The 26,316-nt window shown below is 43.2% G+C and overlaps 1 protein-coding gene across 3 annotated transcripts in view; it reads right to left on the bottom strand.

Moving 5' to 3' along the window:
* The window catches only part of LOC137439390 (5-hydroxytryptamine receptor 3A-like), a 148,541-nt gene that overhangs the window by 33,571 nt on the left and 88,654 nt on the right, over positions 1-26,316 (bottom strand). For 2 of the 3 annotated variants that reach the window (XM_068135104.2, XM_068135105.2), the window contains one exon: positions 18,959-19,003. In XM_068135104.2, coding sequence (XP_067991205.1) covers positions 18,959-19,003 — 45 coding nt within the window. Of the gene's footprint in view, positions 1-18,958; positions 19,004-23,723; positions 23,847-26,316 lie in introns of all 3 variants that reach the window. The other variant, XM_068135103.2, reaches the window with a different exon arrangement.

The raw sequence follows: 26,316 nt of genomic DNA, 5'->3' as shown, positions 1-26,316 counted from the left end.
CTATTCCCATCATCTTTCGCAATTCATCATTTGTCTTCCTCTCTCTCAACGGTACTCCGCACATCCACCGAACCATTCGCATTTCCACCCTTTCCAGCCTTCGTTGCTGCTCTAAGTTCATTATCCATGTCTCGCTCCCATAAATCATAACACTTCTCACACATGCAGCATACACCTTTCCCTTCAGCTTCAACGACACTCCCCTCCTCATCAGCATGCCACTCAGTTCCCGAAACTTCTTCCATGCACATCCCTCAAAAAAAAATGTCCCTCAAAAATGTCCCTAAAAAAATAGCATTACATAATTTTTAAACGGCCCTATATTAGGGTCAAACAATTCTTGACCATGTGATAAATCAGCTCGTTCTGATATAACCTTGGTGGAGGGTGACATGGATGAGAGTTTGGCGAGGTAATCTTTTAACAGCGAATTATATGTGTGTTTCCCAAACGTGTTGTTCATCTTTTAGCACATATTGCATGCCACAAATCACTTGTGCAGGTTGTGATATGAAATGTGGAGGTAAAACTTCACAATGTTTGTATCAACGTTTGAATGAGCATAGGTATTTTATTTTGAATACAGTACTTGGGGTAAGGCTGGGAATAGAACTGAGACACACACACAAACACAAACACACACACACACACACACAAACACAAACACCCATAATAATGACCCCGAATACCCAAAAGACCCCAATACCCTTAAAGACCCAAAAGACCACAAAGACCCTGATGCCACCAAAGACTCTGAAGACTGTGAAAGACCCAAACGACCACGAATACCCAAAATACTCCAAAGACCCAAAATACCCCACATACCTTTAAGTACCCCGAAGACCGAAAAGATCGAAAAGACCCTGAAGACCGAAAAGACCGCGAAGACCCAAAGGACCCAAAGAACCTTAAAGATCGAAAAGAACCTGAATACCCAAAAGATCCCGGTTACTGAAATGATCGAAAAGACCCCAAAGACCACAAAATACCCCAAGACCCAAAATATCGAAAATACCCTAAAAGACCAAGAAGACCCAAAAAACCCCAAAGACCAAAAAAATCGAAAAGACCGAGAAGACTGAAAAGACCCCAAAGACCAGGACAATCAAAAAGACTGAAATGTATACATATTGAGGTAAAGATGAACTGATTATATTTTGGGGTCACAAGGTCAAATGCCAAAGGTCAGTGGTCATGTTAGGTAAAAATCCTGTTAATGCGATAACTTGTGAACCAGTGATGGGATTCTGACAAAATTTGGTACATTTATGTGGAATAATGTGAAGATGAACTCTCTGGTGATGATGGCAATCTCTGATGAGCAGTGATGGATGGCTACCATAGTTCTTGTGTAGGCAGGAGTGAACTCATGCATGTCCTCAAAGCCTTGGCCTGATAGAGAAGTGACATCTGATGATGAAGATGAATCTGATAGAGAAGTGACATCTGATGATGAAAATGCACCTGGTAGAGAAGTGACATCTGATGATGAAGTTAACCTGATAGAGAAGTAACATCTCATGACGAAGAAGAACCTGATGGAGAAGTGACATCTGATGACAAAGATGAACCAGAAAGAGACGTGACATCTGATGACGAAGATGAACCTGATAGAGAAGTAACATCTGATGATGAAGATGAACCTGATAGAGAAGTAACATCTGATTATGAAGATGAACCGGAAAGAGAAGTGACATCTGATGATAAAGATGAACCTGATAGACAAGTGACATTTGATGATGAAGGTGAACCTGACAGAGAAATGACATCTGACGATGAAGTTAACCTGATAGAGAAGTAACATCTGATGAGGAAGATGAACCTGATAGAAAAGTGACATCTGATGATGAAGATGAACCTGATAGAGAAGTGACATCTGATGATGAAGATGCACCTGATAGAGAAGTGACATTTGATGATGAAAGTGAACCTGATAGAGAAGTAACAACTGATGATGAAGATTAACCTGATAGATAACCTGAGAACCTGAAGAACCTGATTTCTCCTACTATGGTATCCATGGAAATCTTCACTCATGCCTTGCGGACTTCCTCTCTGATCGTAGGCAGCGTGTGACCCAGAATGGATTTCTCTCATCTCCCCTCCCTGTTCTGGCTGGAGTTCCCCAAAGTAGTGTTCTGGGCCCTGTGCTATTTCTGGTCTTCATCAATGATCTCTCCTACACTCTGGAAAATCCTCTCTATCTCTTTGCTGAAGACTCCACTCTCTGCCGCTCCAATTCCACATCCCTCAGATCGGCAGTCTGCAGCCTCCCCACTCTCTGCAGACCTGGACAAAATCACAGACTCGTCAAGCAAGTGGAACATGTCTTTAAATCCTGACAAATCCCACACTCTTACTATGTCTCTCCGAAAAGACCGACTGTAAAACCCTCCCATCTACTTTCTCAACAATCCTCTCCAAGAAGTTCTGTCGCTCAAGCTTTTGGGTCTCACTATCTGCCATGATCTTTCTTGGGAAAATCACATTTCCAAGCTGGCCTCCAAAGCCAGTCGCCGACTGGGCAATGGGCATCCTCCGTCGTGTGAATTCCTTCCTTGGCACACCTGAGCTCCTCACCACTTACAAGGCTTTCATCCGCAGCTCAATGGAATACTGTTCCCCCCTCTGGGCCGTTGCTCCTGCCTCACACCTAGCTCGGCTTCACGCTGTTGAAACCAAAGCTTTCAGTATCATTGGAATCTCCTGCGATGAAGCAAACTCCGAGGGCCTTTCACTCACTCACCGCAGGCAGGTTGGTGGTCTTCCTGTCTTCTACCGACTCCTCTCCGGCCTTGCTCCCCCAGCTCTCTCTGTGCTCTGTCCCCCTAATATTCCTAGAGGTCGCACAAGATCTGCCAGCAAACCTCTTATGGTTAAACTGCCAAAATCTAGGCTCTCTGCTCACCTTCACTCTTTCATTCCCCTTTTCTCCCGCCTCTGGAACAAACTCCCCCACTCCCTTCAATCCCACTCCTCCCTCCATGTCTTTAAAACAGCTGTTCACCACCATCTCTTATCTTCCACCATCCAAAACCTTGATCTTTTCTACCCCCGCGAATTTTCACCCCAGATACAATTTTTTTTTGAAATTCCAACTTCTTTCCTGGAAGTCCTTGCAGTGTTGATATGTTTGAAACCTCTACCACCTCCCCCCCCCCCCCAGCCCTCCCCCTCCCACATTGCTCTCGGTGTCCTGCTCTCAAATGTTGTGTTTGTGTCCTTCCCCCTCTCTCCCCATCTTGTGTTCCGCTACCCTTATTTTGTGTTTTATGTGTCGGTTGACTTTTTGTGTGATTAATGTTCGCTCTTTCACGAGCTTCGATCTTGTATACAAAAAAAATAAAAAATAAAGAAGAAGTGACGTCTGATGACGAAGATGAACCTGATAGAGAAGTGACATGTGATGATGAAGATGAACCTGATAGAGAAGTAACAACTGATGATGAAGATGAACCTGATAGAGAAGTGACATCTGATGACGAAGATGAACCTGATAGAGAAATAACATCTGATGATGAAGATGAACCTGATAGAGAAATAACATCTGATGATGAAGATGCACCTGATAGAAAAGTGACATCTGATGACGAAGATGAACCTGATAGAGAAGTGACATCTGATGACGAAGATGAACCTGATAGAGAAGTAACAACTGATGATAAAGATGAACCTGACAGAGAAGTGACATCTGACGACGAAGATGAACCTGATAGAGAAATAACAACTGATGATGAAGATGAACCTGATAGAGAAGTGACATCTGATGACGAAGATGAACCTGATAGAGAAATAACAACTGATGATGAAGATGAACCTGATAGAGAAGTGACATCTGACGACGAAGATGAACCTGATAGAGAAGTGACATCTGATGACGAAGATGAACCTGATAGAGAAGTAACATCTGATGATGAAGATGAACCTGATAGAGAAGTGACATCTGAAGACGAAGATGAACCTGATAGAGAAATAACAACTGATGATGAAGATGAACCTGACAGAGAAGTGACATCTGACGACGAAGATGAACCTGATAGAGAAATAACAACTGATGATGAAGATGAACCTGATAGAGAAGTGACATCTGATGACGAAGATGAACCTGATAGAGAAGTAACATCTGATGATGAAGATGAACCTGATAGAGAAGTGACATCTGATGACGAAGATGAACCTGATAGAGAAATAACATCTGATGATGAAGATGCACCTGATAGAAAAGTGACATCTGATGATGAAGGTGAACCTGAGAGAGAAATAACATCTGATGATGAAGATAATCCTGATAGAAAAGTGACATCTGATGATGAAGGTGAACCTGATGGAGAAGTAACAACTGATGATGAAGATAATCCTGATAGAGAAGTAACAACTGATGACGAAGATGAACCTGACAGAGAAGTGACATCTGACGACGAAGATGAACCGGAAAGAGAAGTGACATCTGATGACGAAGATGAACCTGATTGAGAAGTAACATCTGATTATGAAGGTGAACCTGATGGAGAAGTAACAACTGATGATGAAGATAATCCTGATAGAAAAGTGACATCTGATGATGAAGGTGAACCTGATGGAGAAGTAACAACTGATGATGAAGATGAACCTGATAGAGAAGTGACAACTGATGATGAAGATGAACCTGATAGAGAAGTGACATCTGAAGATGAAGATGAACCTGTTAGAGAAGTAACAACTGATGACGAAGATGAATCTGATGGAGAAGTGACATCTGATGACGAAGATGAACCTGATAGAGAAGTGACATCTGAAGATGAAGATGAACCTTATAGAGAAGTAACAACTGATGACGAAGATTAACCTGATGGAGAAGTGCCTTTTGATGACGAAGATGAACCTGACAGAGAAGTAACAACTGATGATGAAGATGAACCTGACAGAGAAGTGACAACTGATGATGAAGATGAACCTGACAGAGAAGTGACATCTGACGACGAAGATGAACCTGATAGAGAAGTAACAACTGATGATGAAGATGAACCTGATAGAGAAGTAACAACTGATGATGAAGATGAACCTGACAGAGAAGTGACATCTGACGACGAAGATGAACCTGATAGAGAAGTAACAACTGATGATGAAGATGAACCTGATAGAGAAGTAACAACTGATGATGAAGATGAACCTGACAGAGAAGTGACATCTGATGACGAAGATGAACCGGAAAGAGAAGTGACATGTGATGATGAAGATGAACCTGATAGAGAAGTAACAACTGATGCCGAAGATGAACCTGATAGAGAAGTGACATCTGATACGAAGATGAACCTGATTGAGAAGTAACATCTGATGATGAAGATGAACTTGATAGAGAAGTAACAACTGATGATGAAGATGAACCTGATAGAGAAGTAACAACTGATGATGAAGATGAACCTGATAGAGAAGTAACAACTGATGATGAAGATGAACCTGACAGAGAAGTAACAAGTGATGACGAAGATGAACCTGATTGAGAAGTAACATCTGATGATGAAGATGAACCTGATGGAGAAGTAACAACTGATGATGAAGATGAACCTGATAGAGAAGTAACAACTGATGATGAAGATGAACCTGATAGAGAAGTAACATCTGGTGATGGAGATGAATCTGAAGCACCTACTTTGTAATTGATGGCATGTCCACAGTTCATTAACTCATGTCTTCAATGTCACCTAAAGCCTGCAAATAACTCGGAGAGGCCTTTGCAAGGATCATAGAAAGCAATTTTTTCTTTTTCTTTTTTGTATACAAGATCGAGGCTCGTGAAAGAGCTAACATTAATCACACAAAAAGACAAACCGACACACAAAACACAAAAAACAAGGGGAGCGGCAGACAAGATGGGGAGAGAGGGGGAAGGACACAAACACAACATTTGAGAGCAGGGACATCGGGAGGACTTGGGGGGAGGTGGGAGAGGAATAAAACATATGAACACTGCAAGGACTCTGGGGTGAATTACCGGGGGTAGAAAATATCAAGGTTTTCGATGGGGGAAGATAAGAGATGGTGGTGAACAGCTGTTTTAAAGACCTGGAGGGAGGAGTGGGATTGAAGGGAGTGGGGGAGTTTGTTCCAGAGGCGGGAGAAAAGGGGAATTAAAGAGTGAAGGTGAGCAGAGAGCCTAGACTTTGGCAGTTTAACCATAAGAGGGTTGCAGGCAGATCTTGTGTGACCTGAAGGAATATTGGGGGGACAGAGCACAGAGAGAGCTGGGGGAGCAAGGCCGGAGAGGAGTCGGTAGAAGACAGAAAGACCACCAACCTGCCTGCGGTGAGTGAGTGAAAGGCCCTCGGAGTTGACTACATCGCAGGAGATTCCAATGATTCTGAAAGCTTTGGCCTCAACAGCGTGAAGCCGAGCAAGGTGTGAGGCAGGAGCACCAGCCCAGAGGGGGGAACAGTATTCCATTGAGCTGCGGCTGAAAGCCTTGTATTTGGTGAGGAGCTCAGGTGTGCCAAGGAAGGACTTTGCACGACGGAGGATGCCTAGTCGGCGACTGTCTTTGGAGGCCAGCTTGGAAATGTGGTTTTCCCAAGAAAGATCATGGCAGATAGTGAGACCCAAAAGCTTGAGCGACAGAACTTCTTGGAGAGGATTGTTGAGAAAGTAGATGGGAGGGTTGTCCAGTCGGTCCTTTCGGAGAGACATTGTAAGAGTGTGAGATTTGTCAAGATTGAAAGACATGTTCCACTTGTTTGACCAGTCTGTGATTTTGTCCAGGTCTGCAGAGAGTGAGGAGGCTGCAGACTGCCGATCTGAGGGATGAGGAATGGAGCGGCAGATAGTGGAGTCATCAGCAAAGAGATAGAGAGGATATTCCAGAGAGTCGGAGAGGTCATTGATGAAGACCAGAAATAGCACAGGGCCCAGAACACTACCTTGGGGAACTCCAGCCAGAACAGGAGGGAAGATGAGAGAAATCCATTCAGGGCCACACGTTGCCTACGACCAGAGAGGAAATCCGCAAGCCATGAGTGGAGATTTCCCTGAATACCATAGGAGGTGGGTTTGGTGAGCAGAGCTGGGTGCCAGACCGTATCGAAGGCACGTGATATGTCAAGTGAGACAGCTCTGATTTCCTGTTTGGCATTGAGGACCTCCATCCATTGTTGAGACAGCAGAAGCAACATGTCCAGAGTAGAATGACCTGGTCTGAATCCAAATTGATGATCAGAGATCAAGCCATTGGAGAAGAGGAAGGATTTGATATCTGAAGCAATGATGGATTCCATGACTTTGCTGATAATTGGGAGCAGGCTGATTGGTCTGTAGTTGCAAGGATCTGTTTTTGCACCTTTTTTGTGTAAGGCGGTAATGTTTGCTGATATCCAAGATGCTGGCAGATGACCTTGAGCAAAAGAGAGGGTGAAAAGAACAGAGAGAGGGTGAGATAGAGCGGCAGAGCAGGATTTTAGGACCCGAGGGCTGATGCCATCTGGTCCAGTTGCAGAATCAGAGTCGAGGTTTGATAAAAACTTCTCCACCTTGTCAGGAGAGAAGGACACAGAGTCCAGGAGCAGTTGGGTTCGACTGGGAAAGGTGGGAACAGAGAGAGATGGGTTTGGGACACAAGATTTTGAGGCAAACACAGAGTTGAGGCATTCGGCTTTGTCACGTGCGGTGTCAACTGTGTAGCCATTTGAGGTAAGGGAGGGGATGGAGGGGGAACAAACACCAGAAACGGATTTGACCAGACGCCACCAGGATTTGGAGGAAGGAGACAGGTTTGAGAGTTCAATCTTGAGTGTGGAGAGATCGTGCTTCCTGGCACTCCTGAGGGTAGAAACACACTTGTTTCGAGCTTGGTGGAAGGAACTGAGATTGCCTTCAGTTGGATTTGCCTTCGAAGACGCAAAGGCAAGTTGTTTCAGGGCAACTGCCTCACCAAAAGATTCAGTGTACCATGGACGGGAGGAAGGGTAAGACAACTGAAGACAAGATGGGATAAATCTGTGCATGAGAGACAGCAGTTTGCTTTGGAAGAATTCCCAGGAAGAATTGATGTCAGAGGCATTAGAGATGGGAGACCAGTCCAGTTGATTGATGGCTGCTTGCAGACCGTGCCAGTCGGCCTGAGTGAAATGCCAGACTCGTCGGTGCTGAGGAGGCTCTCTGAGAATGGCCAGTGAGATGTCCACTTTAACAAGCACATGATCAGAAGAACCGATTGGAGCAGAAGAAGAGCAGCAGACATTTGCAGGGAAGTTAGTCATAACCAAGTCCAGAAGAGAAGATACTCCATTGACTGAGATCCGGGTCGGGAAATTGACAGATTGTGTCAGTCCCAATGAGTCGCAGAAGTCCTTTGCTGAGGTGCCATGGCTGGTGAGAGATGAACCCACACCCAGCCAGCTGGCATGATGACAGTTGAAGTCGCCACATATGAGGAAGAGAGAGTTTGGATGAGTTGATAGAAGTTGGTCCATGTTGTCCGACAGAGAAATGTAAATGGAGTCATCACTGTTTGGAGGATGGTACAGAACACATATGAACAAAAGGTGGGAGCGGAGAGGAAGCCATAGCCAGAGGTACTCCTGTGGGTGGGGTGGAGAGAGGGCAGTGCAGGGAGAGTGAGGAAGAGAGTTTTTGATAAAGATAGCCACCCTACCACCAGGACGAGGATCAGGTCTATCGTACCGGAGGAGGGAGTAACTAGGAAGAGATATTAAGGAATCAGAGACATCTTGAAGGAGGAAAGTTTCTGTTAAGCAGATCAAGTCTGGATTTCCAGAAGCAACCTGAATGGAGAGATCAATCAGGTTTGAGCGAAGGCCCCGGATGTTTGAGGTCCATACCGTTAGTGAGGAGAGAGGGGGAGCATCGGGTGCAGCACAGGGGAGGGGAGGGGTAGGGTCAGATGAAGGGTGAGAGGGGGATGTAGGAAGAGCAGTTGATAGTGTGTCAGAGATTACAGAAGAGTTACAAGAAAGGGAAGGATGAGGAGGACGAAAGGTTTGATGGTGATGGAATGAGGCACAGTGAGAGTTTGTTTGAGGGGGGGCAGAGTAAAGTAGAAGGTTGGGGGAGGTGGAGGTATGACATAGGCGGGAGAGGAAGTGGGGAGGAGGCAGCTTTGAGAAGGAGGTGGGAGGAGGGAGAATTTGGGAGGGATGGTTGGGGGGGAGATTTGAAGGGGAGGAGAAAGGGGGGAGTTTAGAAAGTGGATGATTAATGAAAGATGAACATATATAACAAATTGGGTTTGTTGTGATTTTCAAGTTAGCGATTCGTTTAAGAACGATGGAGGAGGGATGGAATGAATGAGAATTTAGAGCATGGAGTGATTTGGAATCATAAGAGATTGAATATTTTTTTGAAATGGAATGAGTTGAAGAGGAAATTGAAAGGAGCCTTTTAAATAAGAAGAAAAACAGCGTGTTGTAATAAACCACTGAATAAAACACTGAAGGGGATAGTTGAAACATATTTAAACAGAACTGTGAAGAACAATCTTATATTCACAAAAATACCAATGGGGAGAGGAAGCCTAGAGCGACGACCACGAGTCACTTGAACAGGGCAAAAGGTGGAAGGCAAGGGGAAAATGGGGGCGGGGCGAGACAGCGCACGTGGGCAGAGGCAAAAGCACACGAGGAAAAAGGGAAATAAAAGTTTTTTTGTTTGTTTGTTTTTTTGTTTTTTTTGGGGGGGGGGGGTGTGGGGGTTACAACGTTAGACAATTAGTAGATGTTTGGTGAAGCTTGGTGGAGAAGGGGAAATCAAAAAAGCTAGCAAAACAGCGAAGGAAGGAACAACCTTCGACGGGGGAAGCCTGAGGCTGCAAGGCCTTGCTCGCGACGCGGCAAACAAACGATTTATTTATGAAAGATAAACACCGAGAAACTTCCAAGGGGGACACTATAAGTTCACACACCGAACGATAAATACAGTTTCGACAAAATACAATTGTGAAGAGACTTAACTTTGAAAAACGTGGAGACCGTGTGGACCGTCGAAAACCCCTGCCACCGTCTCCAAGATCTCGCGAGATCTCCACATGCAAGAACTATGAAGGTGGTCGTCTGATCTTTGACAGTTATTCCGGAAAGAACTCTACCAAGGATATCACCTTTGGTGTGATACATGCAGACAGTCTAACATGTCAACGTGTAACAGTCTAACATAATGTGATACATGTGGACATGTGTGATGTGACGGTAATACGACTGCTTTCAAGGTTTTCAACGGAACGTCACCAGCTGCAATCACTGCATTGGCACAACTAAGACTAAGGGGACACCATCCGCCAGTGTCATCTCAGGGTGCGAGCACAACATCTGTGCCAGCTGATGAGTACCAAAACCGATTTTGCAAAAAACAGCTGTAGAAGTTAGATGGAAACGTTTCAACAATCGGTCTGCTAGTCAGAGTATAGACAAGATCCCCCAGCCGCTGCTGCATGGCACCAGCATATAGCCAGAGCTCAGGTGTGAGCATCTATTTGGAACCAATACCTTGCACTGGATCCAGTTATTGCAGACCCTTGAAAGCTGAGCTGGTCACATGTCGGAGATGGTACAATAATTACTGTCCTGTCTGAAGTGCTGACGGCACCTGAATCTGTATTTGAGCTCATCAGGTGTGACTGTGGACCGTGGAGCTCGCAAATGTTCCAGCCGATGCACCTGTAGGCAGAACGATCTCACAGGCACAGAGATGTGTAACTGTGAACCTGATGAAGACTGCACCAACACTGTTTATCGAGATCAGCAACTGAAGAAGACTCAGATGAGGATGCTGAAATCATCGTGATATGATGACATTGCTCCAACTGTAAAATTGATTGCATTATGTATTCCCAGAAATATGGATTTGGACATATAAAACATTGTCTTGCTATTTCTGGTCGCTGAGATATTGCCAAAAAAAATGTGCTGAAATGGTGGCCATTATGAAATTCAAGATGGCTGCCATAGGGGTTATTGAAAAAATGGAACCAACCCCAGTTTTGTAGGTAAGGGTATAAGGATGTTAAAAATATTGGTTCCAAGAATGTAGATAAATACAAGTTTACATAATGACGTACACTAATACTCCATTGCTGTATTTGGGTTATTTGATGATTTAAGTGCTTTGAATCGGCCCTTTACTGGATTTTGTCACAGGTTGTGACCACAGTGCGGTCATTGTTGTTGTTTCCCCCAAATGATCTCTGCCACCGAAGGTGGATGGCAGACGATGGCGAAGGTGGACATGGACATCCCTGTTTGCCCATATGTGAGCAGGATCTCTCAAGTTTTGGCAGATTGGGATGAAACTTGGTGGATAATGAGCAATTGTCCAAAAGGCAATGAGCCCAAGCACACAGCAAAGTAATGCTGGAATGGCTTCAGAACAAGAACTTGAAAGACCTTGAGTGGCGCAGCCGAAGCCGGATCAGGTATGTGACAAGGAAGAATTGATCAGATTTTGTTGAGGATTCGGATCCGGATCCAATGTATATATTTTAATTTCCGAATCATGGTGGACTGCACAAAAGTATCATCGTACTGTTCGACTTCTCGGGTTTGGGAATGTCAAAAGTTGTCATTCGCCATCCAGTTGATTCTATGCACGATGAGTCGGTATTCTGGTGGCCATGGGGTCCAATTCAGGACTGGCACATGCACCCACAGGTGTGACATTGTACGTTGGGCCTGTGGTTAGCGTCCTGGGCAGTCGCTCGATATTTCTGTTTTCGTCACTCGAAATCACACAACCAGCATACATTTCTCTCATAATGAATCCCAGCTTTTACTCAGGTTCTCCATATTACCCTTTCAGCTACGAGCTCCTCCCAAGTCGATGTGGACCGATGTTACAGTCGTTAAGACCCTTCGTGAAGATGATCTCGTCATGTTTATGTTGACCACCCAGATGTAATTTGCCTTGGGTCAGCTGACAAAACAAAATAGAGGCTAGTATGATCCAAAACATCCTAGTAGCTTGGCAGCTATAATGGATGGCCGTTACATAACTAGTATAAAGGCCTTCAGAAAGTATTCACGCCCCTTGACTTTTTCACATTTTGTTGTGTTGCAGCCTGAATTTAAAATGGAAATTAAATTGAGATTTCTTTTGCCGACAACCTACACAAAATACCCCATGATGACAAAGAGAAAACACATGTTTTGAGAAAAAATCCCAAATTTATTGAAAATGACATACAGAAGTATCTCATTTACACAAGCAGCCTGATGTTGGCTTAGCGGTTAGGGTGCTGGCTTGGGATCAGAGGATCCTGGGTTAAAATCCCGGTCGATCGCTGAATTAACACCAGGGGGGGTTGATTCAGCCTGTCTTCCTTCCGAGTTCGACAAATCGAGGACCAATTCACTGATAATTCCCTGTGTGTCATAAGAGGCAACTAACAGGGCAGCAGGAAGGGAATCCGGCCGTAAAACATTGCTTCAAAAAGGGACCACAGTTTCTCCCATTCTTCCTTGCAGATTTGCTCAAACTTTGTCAAGTTGGATTTGGGGGGGGGGGGGGGGGGGGTGGGGGAGGGAGCATCATTAAACACAAATCTTCTAATCTTCCCACATATTCTCAATGGGATTCAAGTCTGGGCTTCGGCTGTGCCACTCAAGGTCTTTCAAGTTCTTGTTCTGAAGCCATTCCAGCATTACTTTGCTATGTGCTTGGGCTCATTGCCCTGTTGGAACATAAATCGTTCCTGCAATCTAAAGGTCTTTTGCACTCTGAAGCAGGTTTTCCTCAAGGATTTGCCGGTATTTTGGCTCCACTAATTGTTACCTCCATCCTTACAAGTCTCCCAGTCCCTGCCGCTGAAAAGCATCCCCATCGCATTATGCTGCCACCAGCATACATAACAGTAGGGATGACGATAGATGAGTGATGGGCTGTGCTTGGTTTCCACCAGACATAGCGCTTTGTATTCAGGCCAAAGAGTTTAATTTTCTTCTCATCAGAACACAGAACATTTTGACTCATGCTCTCAGCGTCTTTCACGTGCCTTTTTGCAAACTCCAGGTGTGCTAACATGTGCCTTTTTCTCAGGAGTGGCTTCCGTCAGATCACTCTCCCACAAAGCCTAGATTTGTGAAGTGCTGCAGAGACTGTTGTCATTCAGGCAGGTTCTCCCATCTCAGCTGAGGAACTCTGTAGTTCTGTCAGAATGGTCATTGGATTCTTGTTCACCTCCTTGACCAAGGTCCTTTTCCCGTGTTGCCTAGTTTGGTCAGACGGCCAGCTCTAGACAGAGTCTGGGTAGTTCCATATTATTTCCATTTCCTAATTATGGAGCTCACTGTGCTCTTGGGAACTTTCAAAAATCTAGAAATTGTTTTATACCTTTCCCCAGATCTAAGCCTCCTCACAATTCTATCTCATTATATGGGCAGTTCCTTGGACAAAGCACAATTTGGAGTATCAAAGCAAAGGGGTTGAATACTTATTAACTCAAGACATTTCAGCTTTTCATTTTTAATTACTCTGTAAAATTTTCTACAAAAAGAATTCTACTTTGACATTATGGAGTATGATGTGTAGATCAGTGCCAAAAAAATAATATTTTCTCCATTTAAAATTCAGGCTGTAACACAACAAAATGTGAAAATGTCATGGGGTGTGAATACTTTCTGAAGGCACTGTATCTCTCCATGCTATAGTGCATTCTACAATGCATTCCAATATCTGTCAGGTGCCTGAGCTACGATCAGGTCTACCTTTCATTGACATGGTCTTTACTGTACCTGAATAGGGGAAGCTGTCCTTCCACATCTGTCCCTTTATGGTAAGGCAAGGTTACCAGGGTTCACCAACGAGAAGGTGTTGATGGACTTTCAAGTGAGAGGCTATATATCCTCGGAGGACTTGTGCACTCGGTGTCCTTTTCACCAATAGTTTGGCTAATATCCATCTAATAACAGATGAGAGACCTCACAAGCCTTTTAACCCCAATGGCCCAAGTTTTGTTTAAACCCAACATTGTTCAATGTAACTACCAGGATAGGCTCAGGGAGTTGAATATGTATTCCCTGTACTATTGAGGATGACGAGGAAACATTATGGAAGTGTACCACATATTGCACAGAATTGTCGAACTGGATCCAGAGAACTTTTTCACTCCAAGCTACTACTCAACTGCAAGGGGGAACCCGTTCTCAAGACCGAACTCTCTTATATGTCTCTCTCTTCCAAATCCTGGTGGCGTCTGGTCAAATCTGTTTCTGGTGTTTGTTCCCCCTCCATCCCCTCCCTTACCTCAAATGGCTACACAGCTGACTCCGCACGTGAAAAAGCTGAATGCCTCAACTCTGTGTTTGCCTCTAAATCTTGTGTCCCAAACCCATCCCCACTCTGTACCCACCGTACCCAGTCGTACCCAGCTGCTCCTGGACTCCGTGTCCTTTCCTCCTGACAAGGTGGAAAAGTTTCTGTCAACCCTCGACTCTGATTCTGCAACTGTACCTGACGGCATCAGCCCACGGGTCCTAAAATCCTGTTCTTCCGCTCTTTCACTCCCTCTCTCTGTTCTCTTCACCCTCTCTTTTGCTCAAGGTCAACTGCCATCTGCTTGGAAATCAGCCAACATCACCGCTTTACACAAAAAAGGTGCAAAAACAGTTCTTAGCAACTACAGACCAATCAGCCTTCTCCCAATTATCAGCAAACTCATGGAATCCATCATTGCATCGGATATGAAATCTTTCCTCTTCTCCAATGGCTTGATCTCTGATCATCAATTTGGTTGCAGACCAGGTCACTCTACTCTGGACATGCTGCTTCTGCTTTCTCAACAATGGATGGAGGTCCTCATGCCAAACAGGAAATTAGAGCCGTCTCCCTCGACATATCACGTGCCTTCGATACGGTCTGGCACCCCGCTCTGCTCACCAAACTCTCCTCATTTGGTATCCATGGAAATCTCCACGCATGGCTGGCGGACTTCCTCTCTAGTCGTAGTCAACGTGTGGCCCTGAATGGGTTTCTCTCATCTCCTCTTCCTGTTCAGGCTGGAGTTCCCCAAGGCAATGTTCTGGGCCCTGTGGTTTTTATGGTCTTCATCAATGATCTCTCTGACTCTCTTGAAAATCCTCTATCTCTTTGCTGATGACTCCACTCTCTGTCGCTCCATTCCTCTTCCCTCAGATCGGCAGTCTGCAGCCTCCTCACTCTCTGCAGACCTGGACAAAATCACAGACTGGGCAAACAAGTGGAACATGTCTTTCAATCCTGACAAATCTCACACTCTTACGATGTCTCTCCGAAAAGACCGACTGGACAACCCTCCCATCTACTTTCTGAATAATCCTCTCCAAGAAGTTCTGTCACTCAAGCTTTTGGGTCTCACTATCTGCCATGATCTTTCCTGGGAAAACCACCTTTCCAAGCTGGCCTCCAAAGCCAGTCGCCGACTGGGCATCCTCCGTCGTGCGAAGTCCTTCCTTGGCACACCTGAGCTCCTCACCACATACAAGGCTTTCATCCGCAGCTCAATTAGTAAGGGAAACATATGAAAATCTGTTAACTAAATTGTTACCAAAACATTTCTTCACCAATATGTTTGTAAAGGTGTGTAATAACATGTGTTAAAATGTTGAAGGTCAACTCCCGTGGGAAACCCAGAAAAAAAGCTGTTGAATTCGGGTACCGAAAAATTATTTTCGAGAATTTTTATTTTTTTAATCGGCCCTTAAGTAACTTATGAGGGGTCAAATAAGGGTTTTTCATGATTCTGAGTTGATTGTTAACATTTATATTTCACCACAGACACTCCTTTGTGGAAAAATAATTTCTAAATATATCTCATTTTCTACTTTGCAGGACATGGAGTCTAGCAATATGGATGAAGACGTTACTCCACCTGTGCTCAATTGCTTCATCTGTGCACGGTCGGATACACCAGCTGAAAGGCTCATACAGGCAACTCCAAAGGGATACTCAACTTTCTTGAAACAAGCAGAAACTGTCACTGTTGTGAAACGTATGAAGGAGGCTCAAAAGGAAGGAAAACTGAGGTACCACCAGAAGTGTAAAAATGATCTGTACAACAACTTTGTTGCAACCACCAAGAAGTCAGCTCAAGCATCAAAGGCAGAGAAAGAGTCATCAAAGTTGAAGAGAAGACGCACTACTTGTGAGTTCAGTTCATCAACTGGCTGCAGTTCGAGAAGATCACAGTCAGTTGACCTCCTGTATAAGGATGTATGCATTCTTTGCAACCAACCAGCCCAGCTCTACAAAAATAATCCAGCACAAGCTAGAAAGAAATACAGAGTGCCAGATAATTTGACTGCAGATACACTGAAGGCAAGCTTGCTGAAGACGGCACGGAGTCACGGGGATGACTGGGGCACTGAAGTCACTGGACGCCTGGAAGGGATCAACGACTTGGTAGCAGAAGAAACACTGTACCATTTGCGATGCAAACTTATGTTTGCGAGAGGTGACAGTTTGTCCAAGACTGATGAGGAAGGAAAAAGGAAGAGAGGACAGAGGAGTATTGATGAGGAGCGAGAGGCAGTTTTTATTGAATTCTGCGAATGGTTAGACTCAGAATTAGAGCATGGGGTAATGAACATGGACCAAGTCCATGAAAAGCTGCAGGAGTTTGATCAGTCACCAGAGAAGAGCCTTTCTTATTCAAAGCATTGGCTAAAGATAAAACTTCTAGAGAAATACGAAGACACCTTGTATTTCACAACACAGGAAAGAAGGGCAGATGTACTCTGTCTCAAAGATGGCACCGACAATATTCTGCGAGGGCATCATGCTAATCTTGACCATGGAGATGAGAAGACTCAGATCATAAAGACGGCACTCAAGTTCATATCCAATGATATTGCCTTGATTGATTTAGGTCCAAAGTCATACCCCACCACACACAGTATGACTGACATCGATAGTCAGCTGACACTTGTTCCTGCAAGCCTTCAGATGTTCTTGAGACCGATTGTCAAGACAGAAGAAAGAGTTGCCGTTTGGGGGCAGAATTTTATTAAGGCCTGTCGACCTCGGTCTGGAGTATTGCCACACCAAATGGGGCTTGCCATACAACTTGATCATAGATTTGGGTCAAAATGGATGCTCAAGTTCCACCGGCTGGGATACACTGAGTCTTACACGGAGACACAAAACTACAAATACTGCTTCCTTAATAGTAGGAGTGGAGATGATGTTCCAGATACTTCTGGCACTCTTGACACCATTGTGGAGGAAACCGATGAACAGATCAATGATGAGGTTGCGGTTGATGCTGCGCTTGAGGATCAATCAGTGATGACAGCCAAAGTGCCAGCCAGTGAAAGTGAATTGTCAAGTAATGATCAGGTGGTCTTTATGGAGGTTGGGGAAACAAACAATGCAGTCACTCAGTTTGTTGGAGACAATATAGATTTGCATGGAGATTGCAGCAACCGGCGATGCAGTTGCAAGAAGAATGGGGTCACGTGCATCTCGGCCTGTGGAGTCTGTAATGGCATTACATGCAGAAACTGCAGTCATGATGTTGTTGAGTCTGAAGAAGACATAGACAATGACTGTTGAAACTTCTGACATTGTGAATGAGAAATAACTCTTGAGTATTATATATGTATGTGAAATAAAAGCTACTTTGTGTGTAAATGTAAAAGTGAAAATATAAATGTTAACAATCAACTCAGAATCATGAAAAACCCTTATTTGACCCCTCATAAGTTACTTAAGGGCAGATTTAAAAAAAAAAAATTCTCGAAAATAATTTTTCGGTACCCGAATTCAACAGCTTTTTTTCTGGGTTTCCCACGGGAGTTGAACTTCAACATTTTAACACATGTTATTACACACCTTTACAAACATATTGGTGAAGAAATTTTTTGGTAACAATTTAGTTAACAGATTTGTGAAATATCTCATAAAATGCCCTTACTAAATGGAGTACCTGCTCTCCCCTCTTGGCTGGTGCTCCTGCCTCACACATAGCTCGTCTTCACGCTGTTGAAACCAAGGCGTTCAGAATCACTGGAATCTCCTGCGATGAAGCTATCTCTGAGGGCCTTTCACTAACTCACCGCAGGCAGGTTGGTGGTCTTTCCGTCTTATACAGACTCCTCTCCGGCCTTGCTCCCCCAGCTCTCTCTGGGCTCTGTCCCCCAAATATTCCTACAGGTCGCACAAGATCTGCCTGCAACCCTCTTATGGTTAAACTGCCAAAATCAAGACTCTCTGCTCACCTTCACTCCTTCATTCCTCTTTTCTCCCACCTCTGGAACAAACTCCCTCACTCTCTTCAATCCCACTCCTCCCTCCAGGTCTTTAAAACGGCTGTTCACCACCATCTCTTATCTTCCCCATCCAAAACCTTGATCTTTTCTACCCCCGCTAATTTCACCCCAAATCCACTTTTTTGAGGTGCCGACTTCTTTCCTGGAAGGCCTTGGTGTCCTTGCGTTTTATACCTATCCTGCCCCCCCCCCCCTCCCCAGGCCCTCTCCCACCCACACATCTCCCGATGTCCCTGCTCTCAAATGTTGTGTTTGTGTGCTTCCTCCCCTTCTCTCCCCATCTTGTCGATCGCTCCCCTTTTTATATACTTTGTTTGCTTGTTTGTTTGATTTGTTTGTTTGATAAATGTTAGCTCTTTCACGAGCCTCGACTCTGTATACAAAAAAAAAAAAAAACTTTCTGAAGTTGTGCAAAGGAAGGAGTCACTTGGAAATTAGGAGCAAGTTCTTGTGCGATTGGATGTTGAGGACTGGAAGGTCTCCCACAACAAGTTGTGCAAGCCTCGGTCCCATCGTTCAAAGTTAACTTGGACAAGCAATGGGGGGGGGGGGGGGGGGCGACCATTTGACCTTCACTGAATCCTCACCATTTGACCTTCACTCAATCCTCACCAGGCACACACATAAAACAGAGACCGGGAACTACAGGGTACTTACTACCCCATATCCTCTATAAATAAACAAGATGAATGTATGAATTGTATGAATTACCATATGGTTACCATGGCAACACAACATACCTGAGTAAACAAAAGGTACATAGATAGCCTGTAATTCATTTCATCCTGAAATGACATAAAAGAGAACGTGATTCAGTTAGGATGAAATTCCACTTGGACTTGAAACATTTAAAAAACGTATTTCACAAAATAATTTGCATGAACGCCCATCGCCCATCTATCGATTTATTACGTATGGCTACAGCGGGATTTTTTAATCATCCTTGTCTCCCTCCTCCCAAGTACTGTATTTGCTCTTTTATACCTGTTTGTTCCTCATAACACGTTCCTCCGATCTCTCAGACTTGTTTCTCTTATTTACTGCACACTCCTCCCACACTCTGTACCCTTCAATTCATATCTACATTACCCTCCTCCACCGTCATCATCTACCATATAAAACACAATGCCAGTTTGTGTGTTTGTACTGATGTCGGTCGCCCTTCATAAGGGTTAGAGTGGTTATTAGGTACATAACACCAAAAAAAAAATTGAATTGTTTTACTCCTAACCTTTAATGATTTTGGCATAGAGGTAAAACCTATACATGTGAAATATTTTTTGAATACATCAAGTTTTATGTGTTTCACAGTGACTCATGGTTGTTAGCCACTCAATGTTTGTGCCCGATAAGCGTTGATTTCCTGCAATCGGGAAACCTCTTGCGATGTTCTGTCACAACTTGAAGCAGATACTGGGTTTGCTGTTCATCCCTTGTCAGGAGACGATTTTACTCCACAATGAGAGCAACTGCATACACCAGAGTACAGCTGTACTGTATTCAATTAACTTAAAAACAACTTTAAAATGTGCAGTACATAGCAAGGTCATAGGCCAACTGTAATGGTCAAAATCACAAGTATAGCTGTGGAGAACAAGAAAAGAGCAATCAGAGATTGCAAACCCTCACCAGGATGTATTTTCAGTGGTTTTAAAGGATTTTGTGTTAAAACAAATATGGCGGCCGAACCACGTGACCGATGACGTCATCGTTATTTTTTTTCTAAACTAATTTATTCCGAGATTATGCTCAATACATTTTATCTCGATTGGATGAAGTTTGGTATTTGTCGAATTATGACGTCATAATGGAGGAGCCTACGACATCATCATTAACATATTTGATTCCCCATGGAGAGTTCTTTACAATGAGCCATGTCTCAATTTTTTCCATTCAGCTCTTTCTGAATAGAAAGAGATATAGAGGTGCAAAGTTTTTCAGTTTTTCCAAGATGGCGGTCGAACCACGTGGCCGATGACGTCATCATTAATATTTTTTTCTCCACCAGTTTTTGCTTACATGGCGCTCAATAAATTTCATCTTGATTGGATGAAGTTTTGTACCTGTCGAATTATGACGTCATAATAGAGGCACCTACAGTCATGTGGAAAAGTAAGTACACCCATGTAAAGTTTTGACTTTTTCAACATATTTCAACATACAGCTATTTGATCTTAATTTCAACAATATTGATAGATAAACGTGATATAATATAACAAATATCATGAAACATTGACATTTTGTAGCCCATTGTATAATTTATATAAACATAAATGCAAATTTCACATGTAAAAAAGTAAGTACACCCCATGTAAAGTTTTGACTTTTTCAACATATTTCAACATGCAGCTATTTGATCTTCATCAAATCAGATCTACCTCGGAGACATGCTGAATGGAGAAGGTGGATCAGACACGGCAACGGTTACTAGAGTGAGATGTGCATGGAAGACGTTTCAGGAACTGAGTGGCGTGCTGATGAGGAGGGGAGTGTCGTTGAAACTGAAGGGAAAGGTGTATGCTGCATGTGTGAGAAGTGTTATGATTTATGGGAGCGAGACATGGGTCATGAATGTAGAGCAGCAACGAAGGCTGGAAAGGGTGGAAATGTGAATGGTTCGGTGGATGTGCAGAGTATCGTTGAGAGAGAGGAAGACAAATGATGAATTGCAAAAGATGACGGGAATAGAGCCTGTGATGGACACTGTGAAGAGAAACAGGTTGAAATGGTTTGGTAATGTGTTGAGGAAGGATGAAAGTGACTGGTTGATAAGAGTGATGGAAATGAATGTAGAAGGAAGTAGAGGACGGGGAAGACCGAGAAAGATTTGGCTAAAGATGGTGGAAGAAGAAATGCGGGCAAGGGGGTTAACAAGGAGAGATGCAGAAAATAGGGCAAAATGGAGAAGATTGTCATGGGGACCGCAAGGCTAACCCATGCTCTAGCAGGGAAAATGGCCTTAAAATGCATGTTGTTGTTGTTGTATTTACATTTTGAAGTCCATTGTATAATTTAAATAAACATAAATGCAAATTTCACATGTGAAAAAGTAAGTACACCCCTCCATTTATCACTACTTCAAATACCTAAAACTAGAATCAGGTGCACCAGCTCAGGTGCAAATGATTAGAACATCGTTAGAGAGGATCTTGGAGGAACCTGTCTTATTTAAACCTCAGACATTTAGTTTGGTTTGCTCTTTGTTGTTGAAGTGTGCAGTGTCACCATGACTAGATTCAAAAGAGCTCTCTGAGGCCTTCAGAAAGAAGGCTATAGATGCCTACGAGTCTGGGAAGGGATTTTAAAAAAATCTCCAAAAAATTTGAAATCAATCATTCGACTGTCCAGAAAATCATCTACATGTGGAGAAGATTCCAAACAACTTCCAACTTGTTCAGGCCAGGCCGTCCCAGCAAGTTCAGCCCGAGAGCAGACCGCAAGATGCTGAAAGAAGTCTCTAAGAACCCCAGAATGTCTTCACGGGACCTACAGGTAGCTCTTGCCACTGTTGATGTTAAAGTGCCCGAGTCTACCATTAGAAAGAGGCTGCACAAATTTGATCTACATGGGAGGTGTGCCAGGAGGAAGCCTTTGCTGTCCAGAAAGAACATCAGGGCAAGACTAAAGTTTGCCAATGAACACCAAGGCAAAGCCCAGCACTTCTGGAACAATGTGCTCTGGACAGATGAGTCAAAGGTAGAGCTATTTGGCCACAGTACCAGAAGACATGTTTGGCGAAAACCAGAGACAGCATTTGACCACAAGAACCTCATACCAACTGTAAAGCATGGTGGTGGAAATATTATGGTTTGGAGGCAGCTTCGCTGCATCAGGGCCTGGGCAGCTCATCATCATAGAATCCACTATGAATTCTTCATTGTAGCAGAGGGTGCTTGAGGATAATGTGAGGCCATCTGTCGGAAAGTTGAAGCTCAACCGAAGGTTGACCTTGCAACATGACAATGACCCTAAACATGCCAGTAAATCCACCAAGGAATGGCTGAAAAGAAAGAAATGGAGGGTTCTGGAATGGCCAAAGTCAAAGCCCGGATCTAAATCCCATTGAGATGTTGTGGGGGGGGGGGGGGGGGGAGGGGGGGTTTGAAACGATCTGTGCATGCAAGAAACCCCTCAAAGATCGCACAGCTAAGAATTCTGCATGGAGCAGTGGGCAAAAATTTCTCCCAGTCGATGTCAGAGACTGGTAGACAGTTATAAGAAACGCCTACCTGAGGTTGTTTCTGCCAAAGGGGGCAATACCACCTATTAGAGCCAAGGGTGTACCTACTTTTTCCACATGTGAAATTTGCATTTATGTTTATTTAAATTATACAATGGACTACAAAATGTAATGTTTCATGATATTTGTGATATTATATCACCTTTATCTGTCAATATTGTTGAAATGAAGATAAAATAGCTGTATGTTAAAATATGTTGAAAAAGTCAAAACTTTACATGGGGTGTACTTACTTTTTCACATGACTGTATGACATCATCATTAACATATTTTATTCCCCATGGAGAGTTCTTTTCAATGAGCCATGTGTCAATTTTTTCTATTCAGCGCCTTCCGAGATATAGGGGTGCAAATTCTTTCGATTTTTCCGAGATGGCGGCCGAACCACGTGACCTATGACGTCTTAATTATCATTAAAAAAATTATACAGGTGGAGTTGCACCTATGGTGAAAATTTCCTGTCAATCGGACCAACGGTTGCAGAGAAAATCATATTTATTCTGTGCGGACAAACACAGACAAACATGAAAAATCACTCATAGAGAGACACTTGGCAAAACATAACAAAGTAGCATGGCACTCAGTGGACCATCCTTTTGACGTCTTAAATAATTGGTGGTTGAATTCAGTTCGCTGACATGAAAATCCAATTCAAATTTCAAGTCAATCAGATGAAAATTTAGGCTTTTAGAAATTTGAAAAAAGCGGTTGACCTTGGGCCTGTGGAATTATAAAGGACATGTGTAGGCGAGTTATTGCCAACAGTTAAATTGTATTAAAGACAGAATGTGCTTTCAAAGTGTGCAGTCTGAGCAAAGCAGTGAATATGAAACCAAGATGACAATCGTCTATCTGTAAAATAACCTTTGCCCTCTAGTCTAGTGGAAAGGCCCAAGGGCAGAGTGTTGACTCAGCTCGTGTTGGAATGCATTCGTCAATTAGTGAGATTGAACAGGTCAAAGAAGATTGACCTTATCGGCTAGAACAATGGTTTCTTCTCCGTCCCTATGTGATTGTCATCTATGGTAAACTTCTTAGTCACTTCATGATAGAACCCAGATGGACTCTGGCACCAAGAAGATTGACCTGGCCAAGCTTGTGGTGACACCGAAATTCCAACTGAACAAGATCAAAGCAGCCGGGAATTATACAACAGGACACTGCGAGGCTTGGAAGAGAGAATCCCTATTGTGAATGGACGACGCGTCGTTTTGTGTCGTGATAAAAAGTATAAATGTTTAGTGTGTAGAATTGGGTTTTCTCACACGATGTTTGAATAAATCTTGGAACTGCAGTGACGTCTTCTTTATCCTCATCTTGAGAAATCTCTTTGTTGAGACGTCTTCACTCAGCTTCATCAGTTTGGTGGCTCCGTACGGAGTGCAACGCTGGAAAAGATTGACGGACAGCTCAAAACTCGTCCAGGTGACTTATCAAGGTAAGCAGATGGAGGGTCTGCCTGTTGATCACGATGTTTCGCTGTATTCTGTCAATCTTGGAAGGGGTATGCAAATAGAATCACGAGATTTATTCTTTCATTGTGTGTACTATGTGTTTGGATGTCAGGAATAATACATAAATGATGCATCAAGTTAAAAAAAAAAAAAAAAAAATTATGTTTGTGTTTCTGTGGTTCTAAAAGTAAAGGGACAGACTTGATGAAATTGGTACCCATCCTGATAGGAAAAGAATGGTAATATTTTGATAGGTACCAGGGCATGGGTTCTGGGTAAAGATTTGTGGAATTGATAACAACGGAGTGATAAAGAACAAACTGGCCAAAATCTGCGCAGAGACCAACTTGAAATGGCCGGAATTCCTTTAAACCTGGAGATTATGTGTACATCAAAATTTTCAAATGAAAAACTGCATTGAAAGCAAGGTGGTCAGGACCGTATCAGGTGCTGCTTACAATGCATACTGCAGTGAGATGCCAAGGCAGAACAAGCTGGATTCATGCCTCTCACTGCAAGCGAGCACATGGGGCTATGGATGACAGTCCCATAGTAAACTAGAATCCGGGCACTCGGTAGAGCGCATACCTTCGCCGCAGCTACTGTTCTGTACTTGGCATGGGAGTGTATGCGATGTGAAACTTTATGTGAAATGCGATCGATTTTTAAAAATCAGAATTTGAGCAAATCTGTTTCATTCGTCTGTTAATATGCCTCCCCGATTGACAAATCTGCAATTTGAATTTCATTTGAGGTTGAAATGATTGCGGGAGATCGCGTTATAGTGATGACGTCTTGGATGGACATCCTCTTCTTCAGTCGCTCATAACTTTGAGTGAAATACGATCGAGTTAAAAATAGTCAGAATTTGAGCAAATCTGTTTCATTCGTTTGTTAATATGCCTCATCTCTTGACAAATCTGCAATTATAATTTTTTTTGAGGTTGAAATGATCGCGGGAGATTGCGTTATAGTGATGACGTCCTGGATGGACATCTTCTTCTTCAGTCGCGCATAACTTTGAGTGAAATACGATCGAGTTAAAAATAGTCAGAATTTGAGCAAATCTGTTTCATTCGTTTGTTAATATGCCTCATCTATTGTCAAATCTGCAATTATAATTTTTTTTGAGGTTGAAATGATCGCGGGAGATCGCGTTATAGTGATGACGTCCTGGATGGACATCTTCTTCTTCAGTCGCTCATAACTTTGAGTGAAATACGATCGAGTTAAAAATAGTCAGAATTTGAGCAAATCTGTTTCCCAAAATCTAATCAAATGTGTCCCGTATAATAACCAATCATCCCACCAAATTTCATGCAATTCGGTTGAATACTTTTTGAGTTATGCGATTAACATACACACACACAGACATACAAATAAATACACAGCGATCAAAACATAACCTTCCGCTTTTGCGAAGGTAATGAGGCTGAAACTAGCAGCTCTGCAGAATACTAATTGGTGGTTACATAAAAGTCATGATTTTCACTAATTCTGAATACATTTTACCACTCCTTGCATTGATAAACATTGCACTTCCAGCATTTAGAATTCCTACCTCATGTCTAATAATAGTTACATTTATTTGCCGACATGACATACAATCATATACTGATATTACCACAACATGAGCAACAACACTCACATATACATAGAGATTTAACAACACATCACAACTACACTCATGACCAGGGGGTTTACTTAGACCCCTGGATAAAGTGGGATCAGGGAAAAGCAAACAGTAGGACCTATGTTAATTATTAAGGGTAATAATATGACTGAAAATATTGGTCGAAGCATTAAGGGATTCTATATTAAACTGGTGGAAAGCTCTCTAGTTATGAGCTCTTTAGTATACAATGTTGAATTTTATTGAAATGTAATTATGCTATAGGTATGGACGTGTACAAGAGGTAGCTCACATGTTTTACAGATGGATACAGGTGGGACAATGGGAAAGATCTTATCAAGACAAGCCGAACAATCAGGAGAAACCGGAGGCTTCTTCTTCAGTTACTCCTTGAAAATGGTGATATTTATCCTAGGACTAAGTCTTCTAGTAGTAGGGACTATGTGTTGCATGGATTACACCGAGTCAATAAGACAACAAAATGCAACACCAGTGGCCGACATGCAGATGTATGATCATGTCATAAGACATAAGGCAAAGAGAAGTTTGATGGAAAATGGGGAAACACCTTTAAAACCTGATGGATTACACGGAATTAATACTTTTCTGCACTTAGCCCACACAAGAGCTCATATAGCAAATGAGAGTAATTGTTGGATATGTACACAGATGCCACATTCTAGTGAGAATGGAATACTATTGGAGGTAGTTCCGTTTGGTTGGGATGAATTATGAAGTCGCTTCTCAAGGATGTGTGCAGCTTTGTCATCT

This window comes from Myxine glutinosa, chromosome 14 (assembly GCF_964187855.1).
Source record: "Myxine glutinosa chromosome 14, kmMyxGlut1.1, whole genome shotgun sequence".
NCBI lineage: Eukaryota > Metazoa > Chordata > Myxini > Myxiniformes > Myxinidae > Myxine > Myxine glutinosa.
The sequence above is the reverse complement of the archived record's forward strand: the minus strand, read 5'-3'. Positions and strand labels throughout refer to the sequence as shown.